This window comes from Phyllostomus hastatus, unplaced genomic scaffold, assembly GCF_019186645.2.
Source record: "Phyllostomus hastatus isolate PE091 unplaced genomic scaffold, TTU_PhHast_1.1 phas_scaffold_46, whole genome shotgun sequence".
Taxonomy (NCBI): domain Eukaryota; kingdom Metazoa; phylum Chordata; class Mammalia; order Chiroptera; family Phyllostomidae; genus Phyllostomus; species Phyllostomus hastatus.
The window spans coordinates 34,145,797-34,167,812 of record NW_025334032.1 but is presented as its reverse complement, the minus strand read 5'-3'; the positions used below and the strand labels follow the sequence as shown (position 1 = coordinate 34,167,812).

General features: G+C 36.2%; 1 protein-coding gene across 2 annotated transcripts in view; it reads right to left on the bottom strand.

Moving 5' to 3' along the window:
• The window catches only part of MICU3 (mitochondrial calcium uptake family member 3), a 73,373-nt gene that overhangs the window by 34,655 nt on the left and 16,702 nt on the right, over positions 1–22,016 (bottom strand). For both annotated transcript variants that reach the window (XM_045821676.1, XM_045821677.1), the window contains exons 2-5: positions 13,634–13,787; positions 11,735–11,766; positions 4,696–4,774; positions 2,344–2,391 (exon numbers count right to left, since the gene is read on the bottom strand). In XM_045821676.1, the coding sequence (XP_045677632.1) occupies positions 2,344–2,391; positions 4,696–4,774; positions 11,735–11,766; positions 13,634–13,787 (313 nt within the window). The remainder of the gene's footprint in view (positions 1–2,343; positions 2,392–4,695; positions 4,775–11,734; positions 11,767–13,633; positions 13,788–22,016) is intronic.

Genomic DNA, 22,016 nt, shown 5'->3' with positions numbered 1-22,016 from the left:
CATAAGTATGCACATTTGTGTTTCATATATTAGCATACTTAGTAGCAGAATGGATAATATACTTTAAAAACACTATGAGATACTTGTTGCATAGCACTGACAGTAAAATTTGACTACTTTTTTTCCAAAAACAAATATGGCACAAGGAACTAGTCCAAATTCTGGGGAAAATTATAATGGAAATGACCTATCAAAATAAATATCACACACAGGAGATTACATATTTGGGTTTAAACTTTTAGAGTTTTCAGAAATAGAAATATAAAATAAGAGGCTTAAATAATTAATTCCTAATTCTCCCCAAAATACAAGGAACAATTACTTTTCTGAAAAGGACAGACTTTCACTCATTATGAACTGCTTTAATTTTACGAACCCTACAATGAGGTTCAATCTTTTTTCTCTTTCTACTTCTAAAGCATAAAGAAGAAACCTTGGCCACCGGAAAACCTGAACATGTCATTAGAGGAGGAGGAGCTTGGTGTCCACATCTTTCTCAACACGTTTGACCTCTTTTGGGATGATTGGCAAAAAGTTCAGAAAGGGACCTCCCACACGCACACTTGCCACTGACTGTTGTGACATCTAGAACCTAGCAAAAGGGAAGCGTACAGACCCACTCTCTTAACTGGTAATAGCTGTCTCTGCAAATAAAGGAAACAGAAGCCCATCTTGTATGCAAGTTCATTTCTTGCATGTATGTTAGGAATCTAAACTTATTTTCATTATTATTCATTTGAGAAACAAAGAAAAAGTTACACCACCTCTGACAACTCAGTTTTAGGCTTTAGAAAGTTCATGAAAATATATGTAGATAAGAAGTCCTTACAAGCCTTGTTTGGAAGGAAAAATAAAGTTAAACTAATAAAAAATTAAGAGGAGAAAACTATAGACAAGTAACACAAATTATCTAACCTACATCTTGCCTATCCTCTTTGCACATTTTTTTTTTTGGTTTTAAACTAAATGACATCCATAATTTTAAAATTCAAACTCTCAGAAGTTTCTAAGAGGGACCCTGGACTCTGAAGTGGAGCCACAGCATCCCCACGTCCTTCCCCTTCCAGAGCAGGCAAAGGCCACCCTGTGTGTTCGTTCTCTCCAACACCCTCACACTCCACTCGACCCTACCTCGACCCATGACTTCCTTAGCCAGTTCTGTTTCAGACTCACCTATCACCTACTGGTTTAGGTATTTATAACTTGGAATTTTGCATCCAAAGTTATCCTGGCTAAAAAAAAATAACTTTTTAACAAGTCTCTGAGATACTCCGGTATCCCCTCTAATTTTTGTGGTAGCATCATTCATCATTGAAAGGACTCAAATCATCACAGTTCTTGTTTCCAAATATCTGTCTCCACAAATCCCCACAATGGGGAATTCCACTACCGATATTCTTTCATTCATGCCGTTCTTCATTCATTCCCCAACTATGTTTTGAGAGGCTAACATATGTCAAACACTGTTCTTGATACAGAAATGGACAAAAAAGATAAAATCTTTACCATCAAGGACCTTGCATTCAAATGTGGAGAGACAGACAAGAACATGTAAACCAATAAATAAATAAATGCTTTCATGTAGTTTAAGCACTGAAGAAAACAGAACACCGTAAAGGGATACAAAGGAGGAGACGAGAGAGGGAGCTATTTTAGACAGGATGGTCAAGGAAGGATTCCCTGCGTCTTCACATGTCGAAGGAAACCTGAGTGATGTTTACGAGCATGAGGATGTGGAAGGCAAGCACCGATGCCAGAGGGAGCAGGAGGTCCACATTTCCGAGGTGGGAATAAGGGAACGGAAAGGTCAGGCAGCTGGAGTGTAGCTACTCCACCATTAGATGCAATGAAATTTAACTAAAAACCTCAGTAAACCCTTCACATAGTTCATAAGAATTGCTGCATATCAGAGGAAGAGAAAAATGAAGCTGTTTGAGGATGTATGATGGGTATTCCGACAAACTTACTAGTTAAAAGAGTCATTCTTTCACACTAATTTTACAGAAAATGTGATTTAAATGAGGGTAGCAAGAAATTTACAAATCATTGTATGTCCTCACCTTTAGGCTCTCATGCTGATGAACCCACAGGGATTGATATATGATATTAAATTTATCGTTTATGAGCATTTTCCTACTATACTGTGAGCCATAGTAATATTTATGATTTTGACATGATATGCCACACTTAGCATTTTCTGTGGTCATTTAGACATAAATTTTGCAAAAAGCATGGACAGACCTAAAGTGATTTTCAATAGAAAGAGAATCTAAGAAAGGTTTGTTTTCTAAAATTCTAATTAAAAAAATTACATTCAGAAATACATTTAGTGAGTACACTTACTTGTTAAAATACACAAAAGAAAAAGATATTCTGTGTAAGAAATCACACCTAGAAGAAAAACAGTGCCAGTTATGCTATATAAAAAATACTTTTTCTTCATATTTATCAAGTAAAATATTCTTACAATAGCAATAAGTAATACTAATAAAGAACTTACGGTTTTAAAGAAGATGGTATTGTTTTAAATGAGACCAAACTTATTATAAAATCATAGCAAAAAAAGCAACAAAATTAATTTTACTTTCATTGTTTCACATGTTTCTATAGAAACCCATATAAAATTCTCATTAATGCTTTTGGATATATGTAGTATTGGCAATAAAAATCAAAATTATAATGTTTATTAATAGCTGTAGCTTTTAAATTTGCTGCTAGTTTTCAGTATATGAATCAAACATAAAATAAAAAGGTTGGAAGTAGTTAAAATTGTAAAGTACTTAATTCTTAGTAACAGTTGAATTAAACATTTAGACACTCTTCTTTAGAATTTTGATTTCTGCATTGCATTAAAAAAACCAAACTCTGTAGTTATCCTGCTTTCAAGATATCATTATCATTGATAAAATTAATGCTTCTATTAAGTATAATCTAAGAAGTTTTTATTTTCATTAAACAGTTTGTACTTACTTTACACACAGACACACACACACACAACAAGTTGAGTTCTCTGTAATGCCAGAATCAAAAACTTTAAAAGGAGTTGATTTGGAGTAAATAAAAATATGAATTGTTACTCACATTCTTGTTTTTGGACTATAATACTCAGGAGTAGAATTAATGTGTTAATTCACTTTCCAGGTAGATCCAGAGAAAATTATAATTGGGAATAAGCCAATAGCACTTCTCCAGATATCAGTCCTGATGGTTGCTAAAAGGGTACAAAGAACCCGTACATAATCGTACTGTGAACTTTACACCTCCCTTCTACCTGGCGTTCTTGGAGGCTGGCCTCTTTGTCACAGAACAAAGAGAAGAGGAGTCGCTGTCAGGCGGTTTGTCAGAAGTCACGAGGGGGATGAGCCAGGAGGCCCTGAAAGCATTCCCTCCTTCTGTTTGTACTAGGACATTGCGACCTATAGACACAGTTCTGGTTGACTGCCACGCATGTTATGGGAGAAAGATTCTGGAACGGTCAATGTATATACAGATACAATGCCTAGATTTCACAGGGATCCCTCAAAAAACCCACAAAAAGCCAAACAAACAAAAAAGAAAGCAAGCATAAATGCGGGGGTGTGGGGGGGGAATGGGACCCGGAAACGGGGTCTGTGTCTGCAGTTCCGTGGGGCTGCGGCTCGAACTGGCTCAGTGGGACACGGGTCCTGATGCTGCCACCCACCCAGAGACGCCAATGGCACTCTTTCAGACACCTTCCAGGGAAGATGGCTAAGACCTTTAAAGATCCTTGGCACCAATTTTGCAGATTTTAAAGCCCTAAGTTATGAAAAGCTTAAAGTAAAAGATAAAGTGTCCTCTCCTTTCAGATTCCATGAGAACCAGGTGGAAGCAATTTTTAAAATTCTACTTACATAAAATATATGGATTATAACTGCTCCTTCAAACCATTTGTCTTTATGTGAGAGTAAAACATTTTCAAATTACTATGGTTAAAACTGATGAAAAAGAAAAAGGTAACTTTATATAATTTCTTTAATATTTTTATTTCATATCATTCTTATAGTTAAATATATAAAATTATCTCAAAGAAACATTCCTTTTTAAGATTAAACTAATTCTAAATATTTTATTAGTTTTTGCTATAAATTTGTACAAAAAGTACACTGTAAAGGAAAACTGCAATAAAAGCTATATAATTTGACTGTATGTATGAATTAGTGAGTCAAGTTAGATACACAGATATGGATAATATAGTAAACTGAGAGAAGTGAATTTTGTAGTAAGAGTTGTATTTAAAAGAAATAGGTTCAAATTGGGTAACCAATGACAGATCCAATAAGTTTTTCATATTGATTAAATTTAAGAAAACCTATAATTCCTGGAAGTAAAACAGATTTAGAGATTAGTGCTTTTGAAAAATGTTTTCTATAGGTAAATATAGCCTATACTTCTCAATGTGGTTAAAAATGTTTTTCACCTATAAAAGTTCATTTTGTTGTAAAAATTTTGGAAGATGCAAATAACACATATAAAAAGTAAAATAAAAAACACCCTTAATCCTACCACGTAGAAACAATCATTGTTAACATTTTTGTGTTATTCTCCTCAGCTTTTTCTTTACACACACATAGTTGTAAAATTATTTTAAATATGAAGAAAATCTGTATATATTAGTATAAGTAATATTATATCAATATTAAAGTGCTTAAGCACTAAAGGTAATAATCAACTTACCTCTTTCTTTAAGATTTCGAAATAGCTTTGATGATCCTTTCCAAATGGGTGGTGTTTCTGAGAGCATTTGATTTAATTCCTATAGCATAAGGTGACATAATGCTGATTATAGGTAAATTAATTATAAAAGAGATAAAAAATATTTGAATTCCTATCCAAAAAAATTCACTTAGAAGACCTGAGACATGGCTGTATTTATCCTGTTCTCCACCCACAAAGCCCAGTATTTGCCCATAGTCCAAACATAAAATAAATGATAAAGATGCTATACCTGGTAGCAAATGATAACCAAATGAAGATAAAACAGTGAGTTTAGTTTAAGTTGTGGAGCCAGTTAGAAGAAGACAGTTTTGTGAAAGTCACTGGAAAAAGCAGGTTCCCTAATGAAGGTCAGAGAAGACCCCGTGGCCTCACACACTGTCGGCTCGCTGTGGCCCTTTTGGATTTAGGGGGCTTTGTGGTGGAAGAAATAAATGGACAAAGGATTGTATCGGGAAGGAATGAGTAATATTTTAATAGTGACTCAAAGAATTGTGACATTACATGAAATGGGAGGACAGGGACATTGAGTTATTATGGACATTTTCAGTTCTTTTTCCTAATTTTAACTTAAATATTCAGTAAAGAATACAGACTTCAATTGTTGATTAATTGGGTTTTGTTCTTAATCAAACTATCACAGCTGGTGGTAGGGGGAAACTATTTTGGAAAATTTAAACATTTGAACTATTCTTTAGATACTAAAACAATTTTGATTATATATGTTGTATTGAAAATAACTAAGTGAGAACTATAATTTGGTTAAATGTGAAGAAAAATTATTAAAGAATTTGGTGAAATAAATTGAAATAATTTGAAATACAAAAATTAAGTCCTGTCTGGTGTGGCTCAGTGGACTGAGTGCCAGCCTGTGAACCAAAGGGTCACTGGTTCGATTCCCAGTTAGGGCACATGCCTGGGTTGTGGGCCAGGTTCCTAGTAGGGGGCACATGAGAGGCAACCACACATTGATGGTTCTCTCCTTCTCTTTCTCCTTCCCTTTCCCTCTCTCTAAAAATAAATAAATTGTTAAAAAAAAGAAATAAAAGGATTTGTATCTATTTAAAAAATTAGTTTGCTAGGTAGCACACTGAAAAAGAAACACTAGAAACTACTTCTATTTCCAGATCTGATTCTTGCCAAAGTCTGGTTACCCAATAGCCTGAGCATTGCTGCCTGGGAGGTTGTTAGAAATACAGAATCTCAGTTCCTATCCCACACCTACTAAATCAGAATCTGTGTTTTTAACAAGATATCCAGACTTTTATGTACATTGATATTCAGAAGCACTTGAAACAAACCCTTCCTGAGGTACTTGTACCTAAAAACATGCTGTAGCATTTATAAGCCATCTTTCTTTACAAAGTGGAGTTGGCATGCAAATAAGGAAGCCCTGGGTGCCAACGGCAGAAGAGGTATTTTTAGGGGATTTATGGACACCCTGAAACCCATCTGTCAATCCTGGCTTTCGTTTCCTTCACAGTGTTATCCCTGCACTGCAGGTAACAGATGCCAGCAGGTTATGGGTAGCACAGCAGAGAGGTGAAAATTCAGCTATGAATAACGATGAGAAGCTGGGATATTTACTGTTTGAACAATACTAAACTCATAAGTATTTCTGTTATAGCAAGAGATTAAAAATATTTTGAATGTGTGTTATACACTTTAATTTTTATCATTTCTACTATATAAATATTAATTTCTTTTTCACTTTAACTGTTTATATGTATTCATCTTAAACTTAGTTACCTTTCATCAAGTACTCTCAATGTGGTTGGCCATGGGCTATTACAATATCTCATTTAATTCTAAAAGACAATTCTCATTTTGCATATTTTATTGAGTCTTAAAAAGCATAAATAACCCAAGGTCACACAACTAGTAAATGACTGGCCAGATCCTTACTGATTCTAGGCAGTTTATTTTAGTAATAATTTAGTTTCTTCTGATCTAGATCATCCAACTGACACACTCATCCTCTTTGTCTTTTGTTAAATCTAAGGAATGTTCAGTTTTAGTAAAATCCCCATTTCCATTCAGGCTGGGAATCTCCCTCCCCACTCCAGTGCCTATCAGAGTCCTTTATACACAGTCATGCTGTATAATAAAGAAGCTGATTAGTCTTTGTCCAGGTTCCTGGGAGGGAGACTCTGTATCCTCCATCACACCTGAGCTTATGCTAAGGAGATGACTCAGGGTGGGGGCTGAGAAGCAGAAAGAACACCCTGTGGTCAGAGTGCTGGGGCTCTGATCTAGCCCAGTCTTTGGGGAGGCAAGAGGACAGGGACTGGAGCCTGACGTCAATCACGTGGCCAATGACCCAGTCAATCAGACCCATGCAGTGAAACCCCCAGTGAAAACCCCTGACGCCAAGCTCAGTGGAGCTTTCAGGTTGGGGGCTATGCAGATGTGCCAGGAGGGAGGGTGACACACCTGGTACCATGGGGAGAGCACAGAAGTTCTGTGCCTGGAGCCCTCCTGTAACCTTACCCTATGTGTGTCATCATTTGGCTGGTCCTTATTTGTGTCCCTTATAATTATAAACTGTAACTTTGAGTGTAGAAGGCTCCTGAGTTCTATGAGTCAGTCTAGCAAATTATTAAAACTTGAGGTGAGTTGGGGGGCACCGCCTGGGTTTGTGGCCACTTGTCAGAAGTATGGGTGGCCTGGGACTCTTGAGCTTGCAGCTGGCATCTGAAAGGAAAGCAGTCTTGTTGGGGACTGGATCCTTAAACACGTGGGTGGAGTCTGACAATAACTCTGGTGGTACTGTCAGAATTATATTGCAGTACTGCAAACAGGTACCAAATAAATATTTGCTGGACTGAATTCAGTTACCTAGAATTATAGTTGCCTTTTAAAGGATTTATACAATTTTCTTAAATGTACACAATTTTGTTTAGAGTACAGTTAATATATATAATATATGGAAATTAGTAAGTACAGAAAAAAATTTATTGTAATCCATGGATAAGCCACAAAAATTTAATACCCTTTTAGTTTAATTCTCTCAGGCATATTTACATAGTATTTTGTTATTGTTGTGACAATTAGTAAATCATTTTGTACATACTATTCAGTAACTCACTCTTTGCATCTAATATATGGGCATATTTTCCTGCCAAATACTATTCATTTTCATTTTCATAGTTACACAGCAGTTATCTATATTGGCAGTTCTGAAATGTAACTTTATATTAATGCATGTGGAAATGGAAACGATAAAGTCTTAGAACACAAGAACATACAAATGCATGTTCTGTAAGCTGTCAGAGTGACAGTGTCATCACTGATCATGCTGCCTCACCACAGGATGAGAGAAAGAAAACAGGCATCTACTCAGTATTGTTACGGAAATGGCTTTGACCTTATGGGTGCCTAAAAAGGTCTTTGCACTTTAAAGAACAACTGGTCTACATTATTCTGCAACTTGCTGTTTTACGCAACCTTACCGTTAGCTCAGTCTGTTCATGTTGATAACATAAGTAGCTCTATGTTATTTATTCATTTTAGCTTTGTATTACTGTATTTGTCCTCGATATACCTATTTCACAGTTCTTTCACTCATTTCTCTACTGACAGACACTAATGTTTCTAATTTTTTTCTGCTATTACAGGAAATATGTACAGGACTCCTGGTATAAACACACAAATGTTTACCTAGTACACACACCTAGAAGTAGAATTTTTAATATGCATTTTCAACTTTACTAGATAGTCAAATTTCTCTCCGAAGTGAATATACCAATTTACAGTCTCACCTGGGTCCTTCTCTTCTTGTCCATACTAAGTACTGGTATTGTTAGATTTCTGGAAGTTGAGAATCTGATGGTTGTGAAATAGCATCATATCTGGTTTAATGTGCATATCCCTGATTACTAGTGATACAGAGCCTTTACACACACACACACACACACACACACACACACACACAAACACCCCAGCCATTCTAACCGTGTTTGTCCCCTTTTTTCTTATTGAGAAGATTTTCTTTTCTATATGGACTTAGAGTAGTTCTGTATGACTTACAAGACACTTTAGACTTACTGTTAAAATGCAGCAAGCATATTCTCTCATTTGTCATACATCTTTGAACACTGTTGATACTATCTTTTAGAATGACAAAGTTTTTGATATTTAACTTTGTAAAATTTACCAGTAATTTCCTTTGAGTTTTTCTTTATATGTCTTTGTCTAATAAAAACTTCCCAAGCTCCTCATTTTGCTTATATCAGAATTTTTGTTTCTCAAAATTAAGAACTTAATCCACCTGAAATCTGCTTTTGTATATGGTGGTCAGTTTGAGACCTAATTTTATTTGCCCAAATGTAAGAAAGACTATTGTTTCAATACCTGCAGGTCAATCATTTCTCCAGTGATTTATAGATCTTCCCATACACGCCTATATCTATTTCTGGATGGTATAGTCTATTATGTTGATCTAATTAAAAGTATTGCAATAATAACAATACTACTTTAATTATTATACAGAGCCTTTACACACACACACACACACACACATACACACACACAAACACCTTTGTTATTAATCTTAACATGACATAGGCCCAAATGTTTTCTTACTTTTTTTCTTTTCTTCCTTTTCAGAATTGTTTTGAAAATCTGGGGTCCTTATTCTTCCAAGTGAATCATCCATGAACATAATATATTTCTCTGTTTACTTATGTCTTTTTAAATATGTTATTAAATCATGCAACTTTACTGTATTTGTTTATTGCTTCTAATTACTCTGGTGGAGTCTTTAGGGTCTTTTACATAAAGAATCATGCCATCTGCAAAAAGTGACACTTTTATTTCTTCATTCCTGATTTGAATGCCTTGGTTTCTTTCTCTTGCCTGACTGCTCTGGCTAGAACTTCCAGTATTACGTTGAATGCACAAAAATCCACCATGTTCCTATATACTAGCAATGACATTTCAGGAAAACAAAAATTTTTAATTCCTTTTGCAATTGCAACAAAAACAATCAAGCACCTAGGAATAAAGTTAACAAAGGACGCGGAAGACCTATATGCTGAAAACCACAAGGTATTATTAAAAGAGATTGAAAAAAATACAATGAAATGGAAAGATGGTCCATGTTCATGCATTGGAAGAATTAATCTAGATAAAATGTCCCTATTACCCAAAGCAATATACAGATCTAATGCAATCCCCACCAAAATCCCAATGACATTTAAAAAAATAGAAGAAAATCATCAGATTTGTATGCAATTACAAAAGACCCTGAGTAGCCAAAGCAATCCTAAACAGGAGGGCGGGATGAGGGGTGAAGCAGCAGGTATCACACTCCCTGACTTCAAGTTATACCACAAAGTGATGATAATCAAAACAGTATGGTACAGGCAGGAGGAAAAAAAAACCCAGACACACAGACCAATGGAGCAGAATTGAGAGTACAGAAATAAACCCACAGTATATGTGAAAATAATTTTCAAGATAGGAGTTAAAAATATACAATGGAGAAAAGCTAACCTCTTCAATAAATGGTGATGTGAATATTGGAAAGCCACTCAAAAAGAATGAAACTAGACTACTATTTACCCCCATATACAAATATTAACTCAAAATGGATCAAAGACCTAAATATAAGACCTGAAACAATACATTACATAGAAGAAAACATAGATTCTAAACTCATAGATATTGGACTCAGAAAAGATTTTATAAACTTGACTCCAAAGGCAAGGGAAGTAAAGACAAAAATAAATGAATGGGACTATATCAAACTAAAAAAGCATCTTCACTGCAAAAGAAACCACCAAGAAAACAAAAAGGCAACCAATTGAATGGGAGATGGGCAGAGCAAAAAGGCAACCAATTGAATGGGAGATGGGCAGAGCAAATGACAGCTCTGACAAGAAGTTAATATCCAAAATATATAAAGAACTCATATGCTTAACACCAAACAAACACTCCAATTAAAAATGGACAGAGGACCTGAACAGACACTTCTCCTAAGAAGACATACAAATGGCAAACAGATAAATGAAAAGATACCCACCTTCACTAGCTACTAGGGAAATGCAAATCAAAACTACAATGAGATGCTATATCACACCTGTTGGAATGGCCATTATGAACAAAACAAGTAATAACAAGTGTTGGAGAGGTTGTGGAGAGAAAGGAACCCTCATTCAGTGCTGGTGGGAATGTAAACTGGTGCAGCCACTGTGGAAAATAGTATGAAGGTTCCTCAAAATTTAAGAATAGAGTTATCATATGACCCAGCAACTCCTCTTCTGGGTACCTACCTAAAAAATTTAAAAACGTCTACTCACAAAGATATATGCACCCCCATGTTCAGTGCAGCATTATACACAGTGGCCAAGACATGGAAACAGCTCAGGTGTCCTTCAGTAGAGGACTGGATAAAGATGTGGCACATACACACAATGGAATACTCTCAGCCATCAGAAAAGGTGAAACGCTGCCACTTTCAACAACATGAATGCACCTTGAGAATATTAAAGCTAAGTGAAATAAGTCAGTCGGAAAAACTACATCAAAACTCATTTATCAGTTCTACTATTGCTATTGTATCACAGTCTCTTTGGCCACCATGAACAACCTATGGATATTCCTATGAACCTGTCCTGCATATGTGAATGTATCTTTGCTTATGCACACTGGTATGAAATCACTGGATCATAGGGCATATTCAAGCTTACTTTATCAGGTACAGATGCATCCACTGTCGTAAAACTTAAACCCAGGGGTATAACTGATAGGTACTGGACATGTGGATCTTCAGCCTTAGTAGATACTGCCAAACTGTTTTCCAAAGTGGGTATACCAATTTACATTCACACACCAGAGTTACCACTGATACGCATATTCAAATCGCTCTTGGATGCGATTTAATGTCCAGAAAAAAACTGATAGCGCATTATATGTGTGTGTGTGTGTATGTGCATGAAAAGAGAGAGAAAGACAGAAAGACAGTGAGAGAGTATGCACACCAAGAGCTTTAACTTACCTGTTTGGAAAATGACTTCCACGTTTTAACAACTATAATAAACAAATATATAAGAATTAGATAACTCAAAATTGGTAACTTATAACACCAAGCTTTCATATCTAAAAGGCAAAGTTTCTTTAACCTCAAGATTTGGATCCAAGATATTTTATTTATGGTATATATTTGTTTCACATACTACAAACTATTCATAATAAATAAATTGAATACAAAACACATTTTTCCATAATCATTATCTTACTTTGAGGATTTCTGGATTTATGAAGTAAGTGAATTCACTTCATGTCAAACATCTATGGTCTTAAAAACACAAATAATGATATTTATTCAATGTTCATACTAGAATATAAAATATTAACATAGAGAAATTATAATTTTAAGGTGTTACCATGATCTCTACTGTATTAGTATCTCTGATGATGATTCAAAAGTCAGGTCCCTCTAGGGTACATGGGAAAGGTGGGGACACAGGAAAAAGAGGCGAAGCCGAGAGCAAGCAATGAGAGCTAGAGAGTTGCGTCCCATTTTCATTCTTCTCCCCTAATGATGTCATGGTTGAGTAAGACACCAGGGATCACTTTCTTTTTCTGATTCCACTTCACATTCCTGAAGATCTCAAAAGCTATAAATCTTATAATATTGGAATAAGTGTGAGTCATACGGCTGTTTCCTTTGCTCATATTTGAACACTGTGAATATCTAATGACTGCCCAAGAATTATCTCCAGGTTTCTATAGGATTAAGTCCTCTCATACAGCTGAATTAGAAACTGGTCAATATTAAGTATTTTTGCTACATTACAGTAATGACAACCAGAAATATTCCTACATGGCAACGTGGTTATTTCTGTGAAATTAACCATAATTAATGTAAACAACCTATCAAATTCAAGATTCTAAGATAGGCATGTCCTTTGCTATCCAACATTCTCTTTTTTAAACAATGAATCATCTTAAGATCAAAAGGGAGTATGTTCTAATATTTAGCAAACTGATTTCTAGGCAGATAGATTTCTTCTTTATGGAACAGCAGCATCCTTTCTTTACCCAAGGTTATTTATAGAAACGTATAATCAAGTGGTTAAAATCGTATGTCTACAAAGTAGAATTCAGAATTTAACCTTAATTATGGTACTGTATACATTCACATTTAAAGACATCCTCCTTTTCATAACGAGCAGAACAATGTGAATAATATTTATTATTCTGCTGCTTTTAATGATAGCAGTAAGGAGAGAAATAAATGGCACAAAAGTACATGCACATGCTCTTATGCAATGTTCAGAAGCTATTTATCAAAAGAGGAAGTTAGACACACTCTTGAGTTTTGTAGGGTTTATGAGATCTCCAGGGTAAATTATTCACAAAAGGCATATTCATTCTGCCGGATATGTCACCATGTTCAATATTATTAGCTTTTTCTCATGAAGACTAAAGAGCCATTAAGATTGTTCTTCAAAGGATTTTCTGATTTTCTAAACTTATTTAATGTGAAGTTACTGCATATATAAATATAACTTGGATGAAGAGGGACTTCAATTCTACTGAATGAATTTTATTTCTTAAAGCTATACATTAATGTTTATTTTATTTTTAATATTTTTATGTATGTCTAATTTTTTTAATAATACATATTTTGAAACTAAAACTAAAATAATATTTGAAGCTATATGAGAGTAATCAATTTGAAGCTATACGAGGGTAATCAATTTAGTTCTAGAAGGGATCTCAATTAACATTTATTTGTATTATAAACTATTAGTCTGATAAAATGTTATAGCATAATATCTTTCAAAATACCACATTATTTGGTTAGTTCTTCTGAAAAACATACTGCTGTACACTGGAGATAAGAAAAAACCTTATGACATTATTAAGATAATTAAGAAAGCACACTCACATTTGGGCTCATCGGTTGTAACAGCCAGAATGAAGTCCTGCGGAGTCATGAACAGCTGGCCCTCGCACTCCACGGAGGCAAACTGACGGAACCGCCTCTCCCGAGACGTGGCGCACAGGTCCAGGTCTTCCGAGTCCGCTCTGCCCACGCCCACCTGGAGTTAGGAAGGCGAGTCATTGGAACTATGCGAAAGAATGCCTCCTTTTAGAATAGAAATGCTTTCGATTGTGTTAAAAGTGAATTAACAGAGTAAGTGAAAATTTGAAAATACTGTCGTCTAAAGAACTTAATACTTTTATAAATAAATAATCCATATGAATACAATGAATTAATATTCCAAAGATCCCACAATGAATATTGTTAAGGGCCTGAAGTTTTGAAACTGGAACTTTGAAGAACCTGTGATTTATTTCTTCAGTTTCAGTCTAAGAAAACATTAAATTTCTGAGCTAGCAGTTTCTCTAGGGCAGTGATTTTCAACCTTTTTCATCTCATGGCACACATAAACAAATTACCTAAATTCTGCAGCACACCAAAAAAATTTTTTTTTGCCAATTGGACCATAAAAATAGGTATAATTTTGATTCATTCACACAAGAAGCTATTGTTGTGTTGGCTGTTGTCATTTTTTTTATTTGACAATCTAAGAGAAAAGGGGTCAGTGCCCCTGACTAAACAGTCAGGTGTTGCGTGTTTTAAACATCGGGCGGCACACTGGTTGAAAATCGCAGCTTTAGAGGGAACACTAACACAGGATGAATGCCTACTATTCACTCTCTGTAGAGGCTTGTTTATTTAATTAGAAGTCTATTCATTGCAGCTTATTAATTTTCTTTAAAAAGTGAAACCTTGATAGGCTATTCATGGATACCGCTAAGGAAACCATTTAGTAGAGGTGCTTAGATTAGACCTAAAGTTGCTAACTCAAGGTGACTGTATTATACTTACTACCAATAATCATTCTGAATTCTACCTAGGGTTGAGAGGAACAGAATTAGAAGGAGTATGTGTATGAGGGGAAGGAAGTCTCTTGTTTTCCTTAATTTAAAGACCTTTCTCTATAGATAAATAATTTTTGTTATTTATTTTCTTTCTAAACTAATGATAACAAATTAATTTTTTAAAAAAGGATTATTTTCCTGATTATAAAATTAACACATAATTATTGTATATAATTTAGAAGACAACTTTAGAAAATTATAGGTATAATTTTTGTGGGGGATTTTTGCAAAAAAAATTGGGTTATACTATCACTATTCAGTATTCTGGTCTTTTTTACTTAATAATATATCAAGGCCGTTTTCCAAGTCACCAAATAGTTTAATAGAGCATTTTTAATCATTGTATACTACTTCATAGTAAATGCTTACAGCATAACAAAATTAATAAATCCAAACAGTTGAATATTTGGGTGATTCATGGTATTTTACTTTTATAAAACAATGTTATAGTGACCAGCCTTGAACAAATTCAGAAAGAAGAAAATACAAATTTCAATGTCAGGAAAATATATGAACATTCCAGGTTTACACAGCATGTTTGAAAGATAGTAATGCTCTTCCTGAAATGTAGGATTTGCATTCACAGAAAAGGGTGGATCACTGACAACAATTTCTGAATGACAGAGTAAAGCACTGGAATTTAATCTGGCAGAAAACAAATGGCTTTAGGGAGACTCTTCAGTGTAACGACGGCACAGAGGAACCAGTGCTTTAGAGAGAGAGAGCAACCAGGCCAGAGACAACAAGCAGCTTGGCAGTGCACCAGGAACAGCGCTCAGGCAATCCGGGGCGCTATGAAATCGTTTTGCTCTGCCAGGGGTGCAAAGTCAGACAATGCACACCAATGTCAAGGACGGGCAATAATCTCCCTGAACACTCCTCAGGGATCAGCCTAGCTTCTTCAGTTCCCTCTACACAAGGACCCCAGGGGTTTCTTCTTCCTCCCAGGGCAGGGAACCCAATCTTGCCTGCGATCACAAATCACTTTCCGGCTTTCTTCTTGCCAGGCCATTTCCTTAGGCCTAGGTGGCCCCAGGTCACTCACTCTTCTCCAGTGGATTTCCTGGAGGACCACTCACTGTAAAGATGTTTTTGTACCACAATCTGAAGCCATGCCTTAGTCTAACATCCCGAACCACAGTTTCTGCCTATCATGTCTTGTGTTTGCTATGAACTAACGTGGACTTGATCTGTGACTTCTACTGCCGGCACTGCCATTACTGCCCGCGAGGTGCCTGTGCTTTCTCACCAAACTCTTCTTCCTTAAGCGCAGTTACCGTTTGCCCCAGCACGCAGAACCTGCGGGCCCCTGCCCTTTGATCCCCCTTCTAGAGCTGATGCTTCCAACTCCTTTCTCCTTCACTTCCACTAACAATCAATCAGCAAATCCTGTTGGTTTCACTCTAATTTCTCAAATCCACCCACTGCCACTACCTTTTTCCAAACACCCGTCTTCCCTAAAATTTTACAGTAATGACCTAATTATGATTTTTGCCTCTAATCCACCCTATACTGAGAGAAAGAGAAGAAAGGCAGAATATAGAGTAATTTTGTATTCTTTAACTACTGGAGCATGGGTGTCAGAAGAAATCTACCACAGAGAATTAAAGGTAATCATTAAAACTCTACTGCATGAGTTCTGTCCACTGTTACATCAGCAAAAGTTACCATCATTTTTGATAATAGCGCTCTTTGGTGAAGCCCACAAGTCAACAGCGTCACCTTAAAAAGAAGGTCTGGGGGGGAATTTGGAAATGGAGTGTTCCCCAGATTAAAAAACACATACATATCCTGGAAGGGAAAAATATGACTTATGACAAGAGAGATAACCCAGGCCTGGGCGCTTCGCAGGGCGTCCTGCTGCAGCAGGTGGTGCTTCCTCCACTGGCTCTGCCCCCTTCGGTGTGACATGTCACATGGTGCAGTGACACACACCAGCCCTGCTGACGGGAGACATGGACTGGCAGAAAGTGACAGCCAGTTTTCCCGTGAGTCCCTTAGACTGGCCTGATCCTCGAACAGATCCTAGATCTAGGAGGAGAATCAGGCTTATCAGGTGGAGAACGGGATAGGATGAAGAGCATCACGGGAAATCAGTACTTGGGCAGGTTTGTGTATTCGCTATTCCCTTCACTGACTCATTTGTCTCCTCCTACCAATACATCATAGTGGTTTATTACCACAGCTTTTGGTCACAGTTTTGCCTTTAGTAAAGCAAAACCCTATCTTATTGATCATCTTTTTAAAATATTCATGGTGAATGATATGTAATTTTCTCTCCAAAGTAAACTTTAAATTCAATGTGTCAAATTTTAAAAATCTTCCTGATGGTTTGTTTGGGATGACATTGAGTTTTGGAAAAATTTAGGGGCACTTGATTTTTCCCAACTAAAATGTGAATGTCTATTTTTAAGTACACGATACTGGATTGATAATAATAACTTTCATTTTAGCAATTACATGGATATAAATCAGGGTTGGGTTTTTTTTTTTTTTTTTTTGGCTTTCAGGTTAAATTTCCTGATCTATGTCACTCAGTAAAGTTTTCCAGTGTTCTTCACCTAAGTTTTAAATATTTTTGGTAGATTCACTCATCTATGGTATAGTTTCTATGTAACAGTGACTTGGGAATGGAACATTTAACCCCTATTACATTTCAATTGGTTATTTCATAGGAATGAGAAAGCTATTGATTTTAGTACTGGGCTGGCCAAAAGGTTTGTTTGGGTTTCCCTGTATGATGGCTCTAGTAGTACTTAGTTGTCTTTAACTTCATTCAAAACAATTTTGTTAGATTGTATTGTGACAGCTGTAATATCAGCATATATTAAAAAAAAACTTACCAAAACTGTTGAATTTTAGTGTAACCATTTTAATATTGAAGATGGAAGAAAATACCCAACATTTTCAGTATATTATGCTATCTTATTTCAAGAAAATTAAAACACAACTGAAATGCAAAAAAAGATTTGTGCATCGTGTGGAGAAGGTGCTGTGACTGATCGAATGTGTCAAAAGCGATTTGCAAAGTTTCGTGCTGGAGACTTCTCACTGGATGATGCTCCACGGTCAGGTAGACCAGCTGAAGTTGAGAGCAATCAAACTGAGACATTAATTAAAAACAATCAATGTTATACCATATAACAGATAGCCAATATACTCAAAATATCAAAATCAATAAAGTTATTGGTAAAAATGAAAAAATGTCTTTTATTTTATGGAAAAAAAATCATACAGGCTTTTTGGCCAACCCAATATATTTGCTTTGTATTCAACTAACCTTACTACATCCCTTCATTAATTTTAATAACTTTTTCTTAGATTTTCTAAGTGGAGAATCATAAGTTCTTTCAAAATAGTCACAGATGTATTACTTATCCTTTTTAATATTTATGCCTCATTTTCATTGCCCTAATTACTAAAGGTCTATGTCTCTAAAAATGATGTTGAATAGTATCAGTGATATTAAGCATTCTTGTTCCATGTTTTGAAGAGAATGCTTCTAATGAATTGCCATTAAATGCAGTGTTTGCTCTTGGCTTTGATAATTATCTTCTACCTTAAATCAGGAATGGGTATTTATCTAGTCTCCTTTGATCACTGAAAATAAATGAGCTTATAGTTAAAACTGTCCTTAGAGATCATTTGGCTCTCTTGTTTCTTTGCCTTTTTGCTAGAATAGAAACATAAATAGAGACCCCAGTTAAAATATGTTGGGAAAATAGAAGCAAAACAAAAATCCCCCCAAAAGCTCAAAACACTAGATGAAACTCTATTATGTACATTATCTTTGAATTATTTTTAGTTTCCAAGATGAATTTCAACTAATGAACTAATGCATGCCTACTATATACAAATGAATCAGTTATAAAGTAATTAGTAGATTGGAAGATTACTTTATCAAAAGCCATTAGGGGAAAAATATGAATAAGTAAGCTTGTTTAATCACTTCTGACTACTTGCAAGCCTTTCCAAAATCCACCTGAGTCTTTCTCTATAGTTTACAAACAGACAATTTTCTGAACTACTGACGTAAATGCACAGGTAAAGAACTTTCTTCATTTATTTATTTTACTGTGGAACAGGTCTGACCACCTTAAACTCTACAGTGTTTAGGAGGCTGACGCGCAGCTGCAGTGCATGAACTGTAGCTGCGGATTCTGACCTGAGCCACTGGAACCTCTGCGGAAAGGGGCAGTGCCAGGTCAGTAGGCTACCAAGTGTCAGAAGGAACTCCAGCCTTTAAAAGATTCAACTTTGCTTCTGTATTTTTCAAAGTTTGAAAAATCTAAACCTTCTTAAGTTCTCACATCAATGTTATGAACATTCAGAAACAACAATCAGTAAGTAAAGGTGGAAAATGGTATTCATACCAGTTTACTAGTCCTCTTGTAAACCTCTTGACAGTCTTGCTTACCCACACAAGACAACGACCTTGTATCATGTTAATGTTCTGACGCTTCACAAAATACAGACAGACACAGCCATTCCCCTAGAGGACACTGGCATGCATCTCTGGGCACAATCTTTACATTACAAGGAGCGGGTTAAGTATTCCTATATTCACTGGCTGATCTACGTTAATACCTTTTTTGTTTATCTAAGTCCACCAAATCTTTTAATTTCTAAAACCTAAAATTAACCTAAACATCTTTCAACAATATATACTGTTTTAAAGAAAGACAAATACCACATGATTTCACTCATGTGGAATCTAATGAACAATCTGAACTAACAAGCAAGCTGCCAGCTCTGGGGGCAGTTTGGGAGGGTGGAGGGATCGAGTAAAGAAGAGAAAGAACTCATGGACATAGAGAGGTGTGGTGATTGAGGAGGGGGAGGCGGTGGGTGGAGGTGGAAGAGGGTATAGGGGGATTCATTGTAATGGGAAAATACAATTAAAGAAAAAGTTTAAAAATAATATATACTGTCTCAGTGAATGATACTTTTTGCATCACAAGTTCCCAATATAGTAAAAACTCAACAGTAAGTATAAGGTATTTAAAGTAAATTGGAAAGTCAACCTGAAAGCCAAAAAACAAAAAACAAAAAACACAACAAAACCCCTGAATTATATCCATGTGCTTGCTAAAATGAAAGTTATTACTATCAATCCAGGACTGTGTGCTTAAAAAATAAGCCTTCCAAAAGCAATCAAGTGCAAGTAGATCATTTGTGAACCACAGGGAAGAGACAGACAGAAGTTATAGAGGTCATGTTCACTAAGAACAAATCTAATTTACATAGGTTGTCAGCCAAATTAAAAAAACACTTTTGGGGGGAATTTAAGAAAGTGACAGCCTTTAAATTTGTAAGAAATATCAGCGAGAAAACCCTCTGGCTTACAACGGCTGCTGCAAAGAGAATGGCCTCAGTAGAGAGCTGGCGGGGAGGAGAGCAGAGGGAGCTGGAGCTGCGCAGCTGCTCCAACGCGGTGAACTCAGTACAGAGTCTCCACGCTCCATCTTTTCTGGAAACGCCTCTTTCCAATGGCCCAATATTAGGCGAAACCCTTTCTCTGCGTGTACTTGTGCCTTGTCTTTTTTTTTGTTTGTTTTTCTTATTATCAGCAGACCCACAGAGGAAGCTCTTAAATGAAGGAAGGCTGAAATAATTTTTTGTTAAGCAATGAAGAGCACATCAAACCAGGGAGTAGAGCTTCAGAGAAAGACAAGGACCATATGATTTCACTCATATGTGGAATTTAATGAACAAGCTGAACTAACCAGGAAAATGGGGACAGACGCATAGATGGAGAACAGGATGACAGCTTGTGGTGGGGGGCAGGTAGGGAGTGGAGGGATGAGCGAAGAGGAAAAAAAGGACTCATGGACGTGGACAACAGGGTGGTGATTGCTGGGGGGAGGAGGTATAAGGGGACTAAAGGGTAATGGAAAAAATACAATAAAGATTAAATATAAAATATAAAAAAGAAACCATAAAAAATTATCAATGTTAAAAATTTGCTCTCATTAAAAATTCTTAGAGGGTGAATATAATGTTATCTGTTCCTTGAATTCATGTTTTCCCTGGTTTTTATAAGAACCAGAGTCTATATTGTAAGAACTCAGACTCTGAAATAGTGTCCTTGACTTCCACTTCCTATAAGCATCTGTGGTTGAAGCTACATAAGTACTATTAGAGATACTTGCTTCACATCCATCTCTAGAACCAATCCTATCCCAAACTGGAGGTAACCAGAGACTTTGAGGCCACAGATTTAGGTAGTGGTGTCTGTCCTGTTCTGGGACCAGGAACTGAACTCCTGATTTCATTCCTATCATCAGAACCCATCCATAATTTCCCAGTTTCAGTATCCTGGTTCCCATCTGTTGGCCTGTGCCTGAGACCTTTCCCCTGAAACTACAGTGCATGCTTACCTACCCACTCCAGTGCTCGGTGTTAAGGTGCTATTTATGAGGTCCCCTTGATGCTTCATTCTAGCCTCTCTGCTACAGAGATCTGCTAGTTATCAACATGTCCAATGGTCGTCTACTGCTAGAACTTCATGAAACCAACTAGGCTAATCCTAACCAAAGTCTAGCCCTAATTTGTTGATAAAAACAAGGATGAGTCTAAGTTCACCCTGTGCCTGGTTGAGCTCTGGAAAACATAATGGTGTCTGAGTTATGGTCAGCTCCAACAATATTTTAGATCAACTTTAGTTCTCTGATTAACTTTTCAGTTCTCTAGAGGTGAGCCCTGACACCTCAAGCAGCTATTTGTCAAGGAGATGAGTCTCTGCTCTGCACCAAATGGGCTACGTGGTTCTCCCACTCAGGCTCACAGGAAGCCTGCCTGCCAGGGAACTCCTGACGCCATGCGCTCTTGGCTGAATAAAATACTGCTCCAAATCAATCCTAATTAATCACATCTTTCCTAGTAACATATCTTAGATTTTTACAACACCCCTTCCCTGAGAGCTAACACTGTACTTTGGATAAATCCTGGTTATTTCCTTCATATATCCCTATCATATCACTGGCTCTCCTTGCCCTCATTTTCAAATTGGGTTGTATTTTTACCTGTTTACATATCTGTCCTGCCAATTAAACATGAATTTCTTGACAGGGGCAATATTTTTTACTTTCTAAGAACTTAACCAGTGACTAAAAGTGCCTGGCATATCTAAGAGGCTCAGTAAATGTTTACTGCATGGATAAATGAATGGTTATGGCTGAAAAAAAATTGGCAACTGAGTAACAAAGAGGCAAAGAGACACTGAGTCTGGATCAGGTGACAGCTAAGGACAACCAGAGGAGAGGCTTCTAATTCCAAGTTGGACTTTAGACAGAGAGAATCAGAGAGAATCTAAAGCTTTAGTGAGAAAGAGACCACATAACTTATATGTATCTTTTTTAAAGTTGTCTAAGCATATCTTC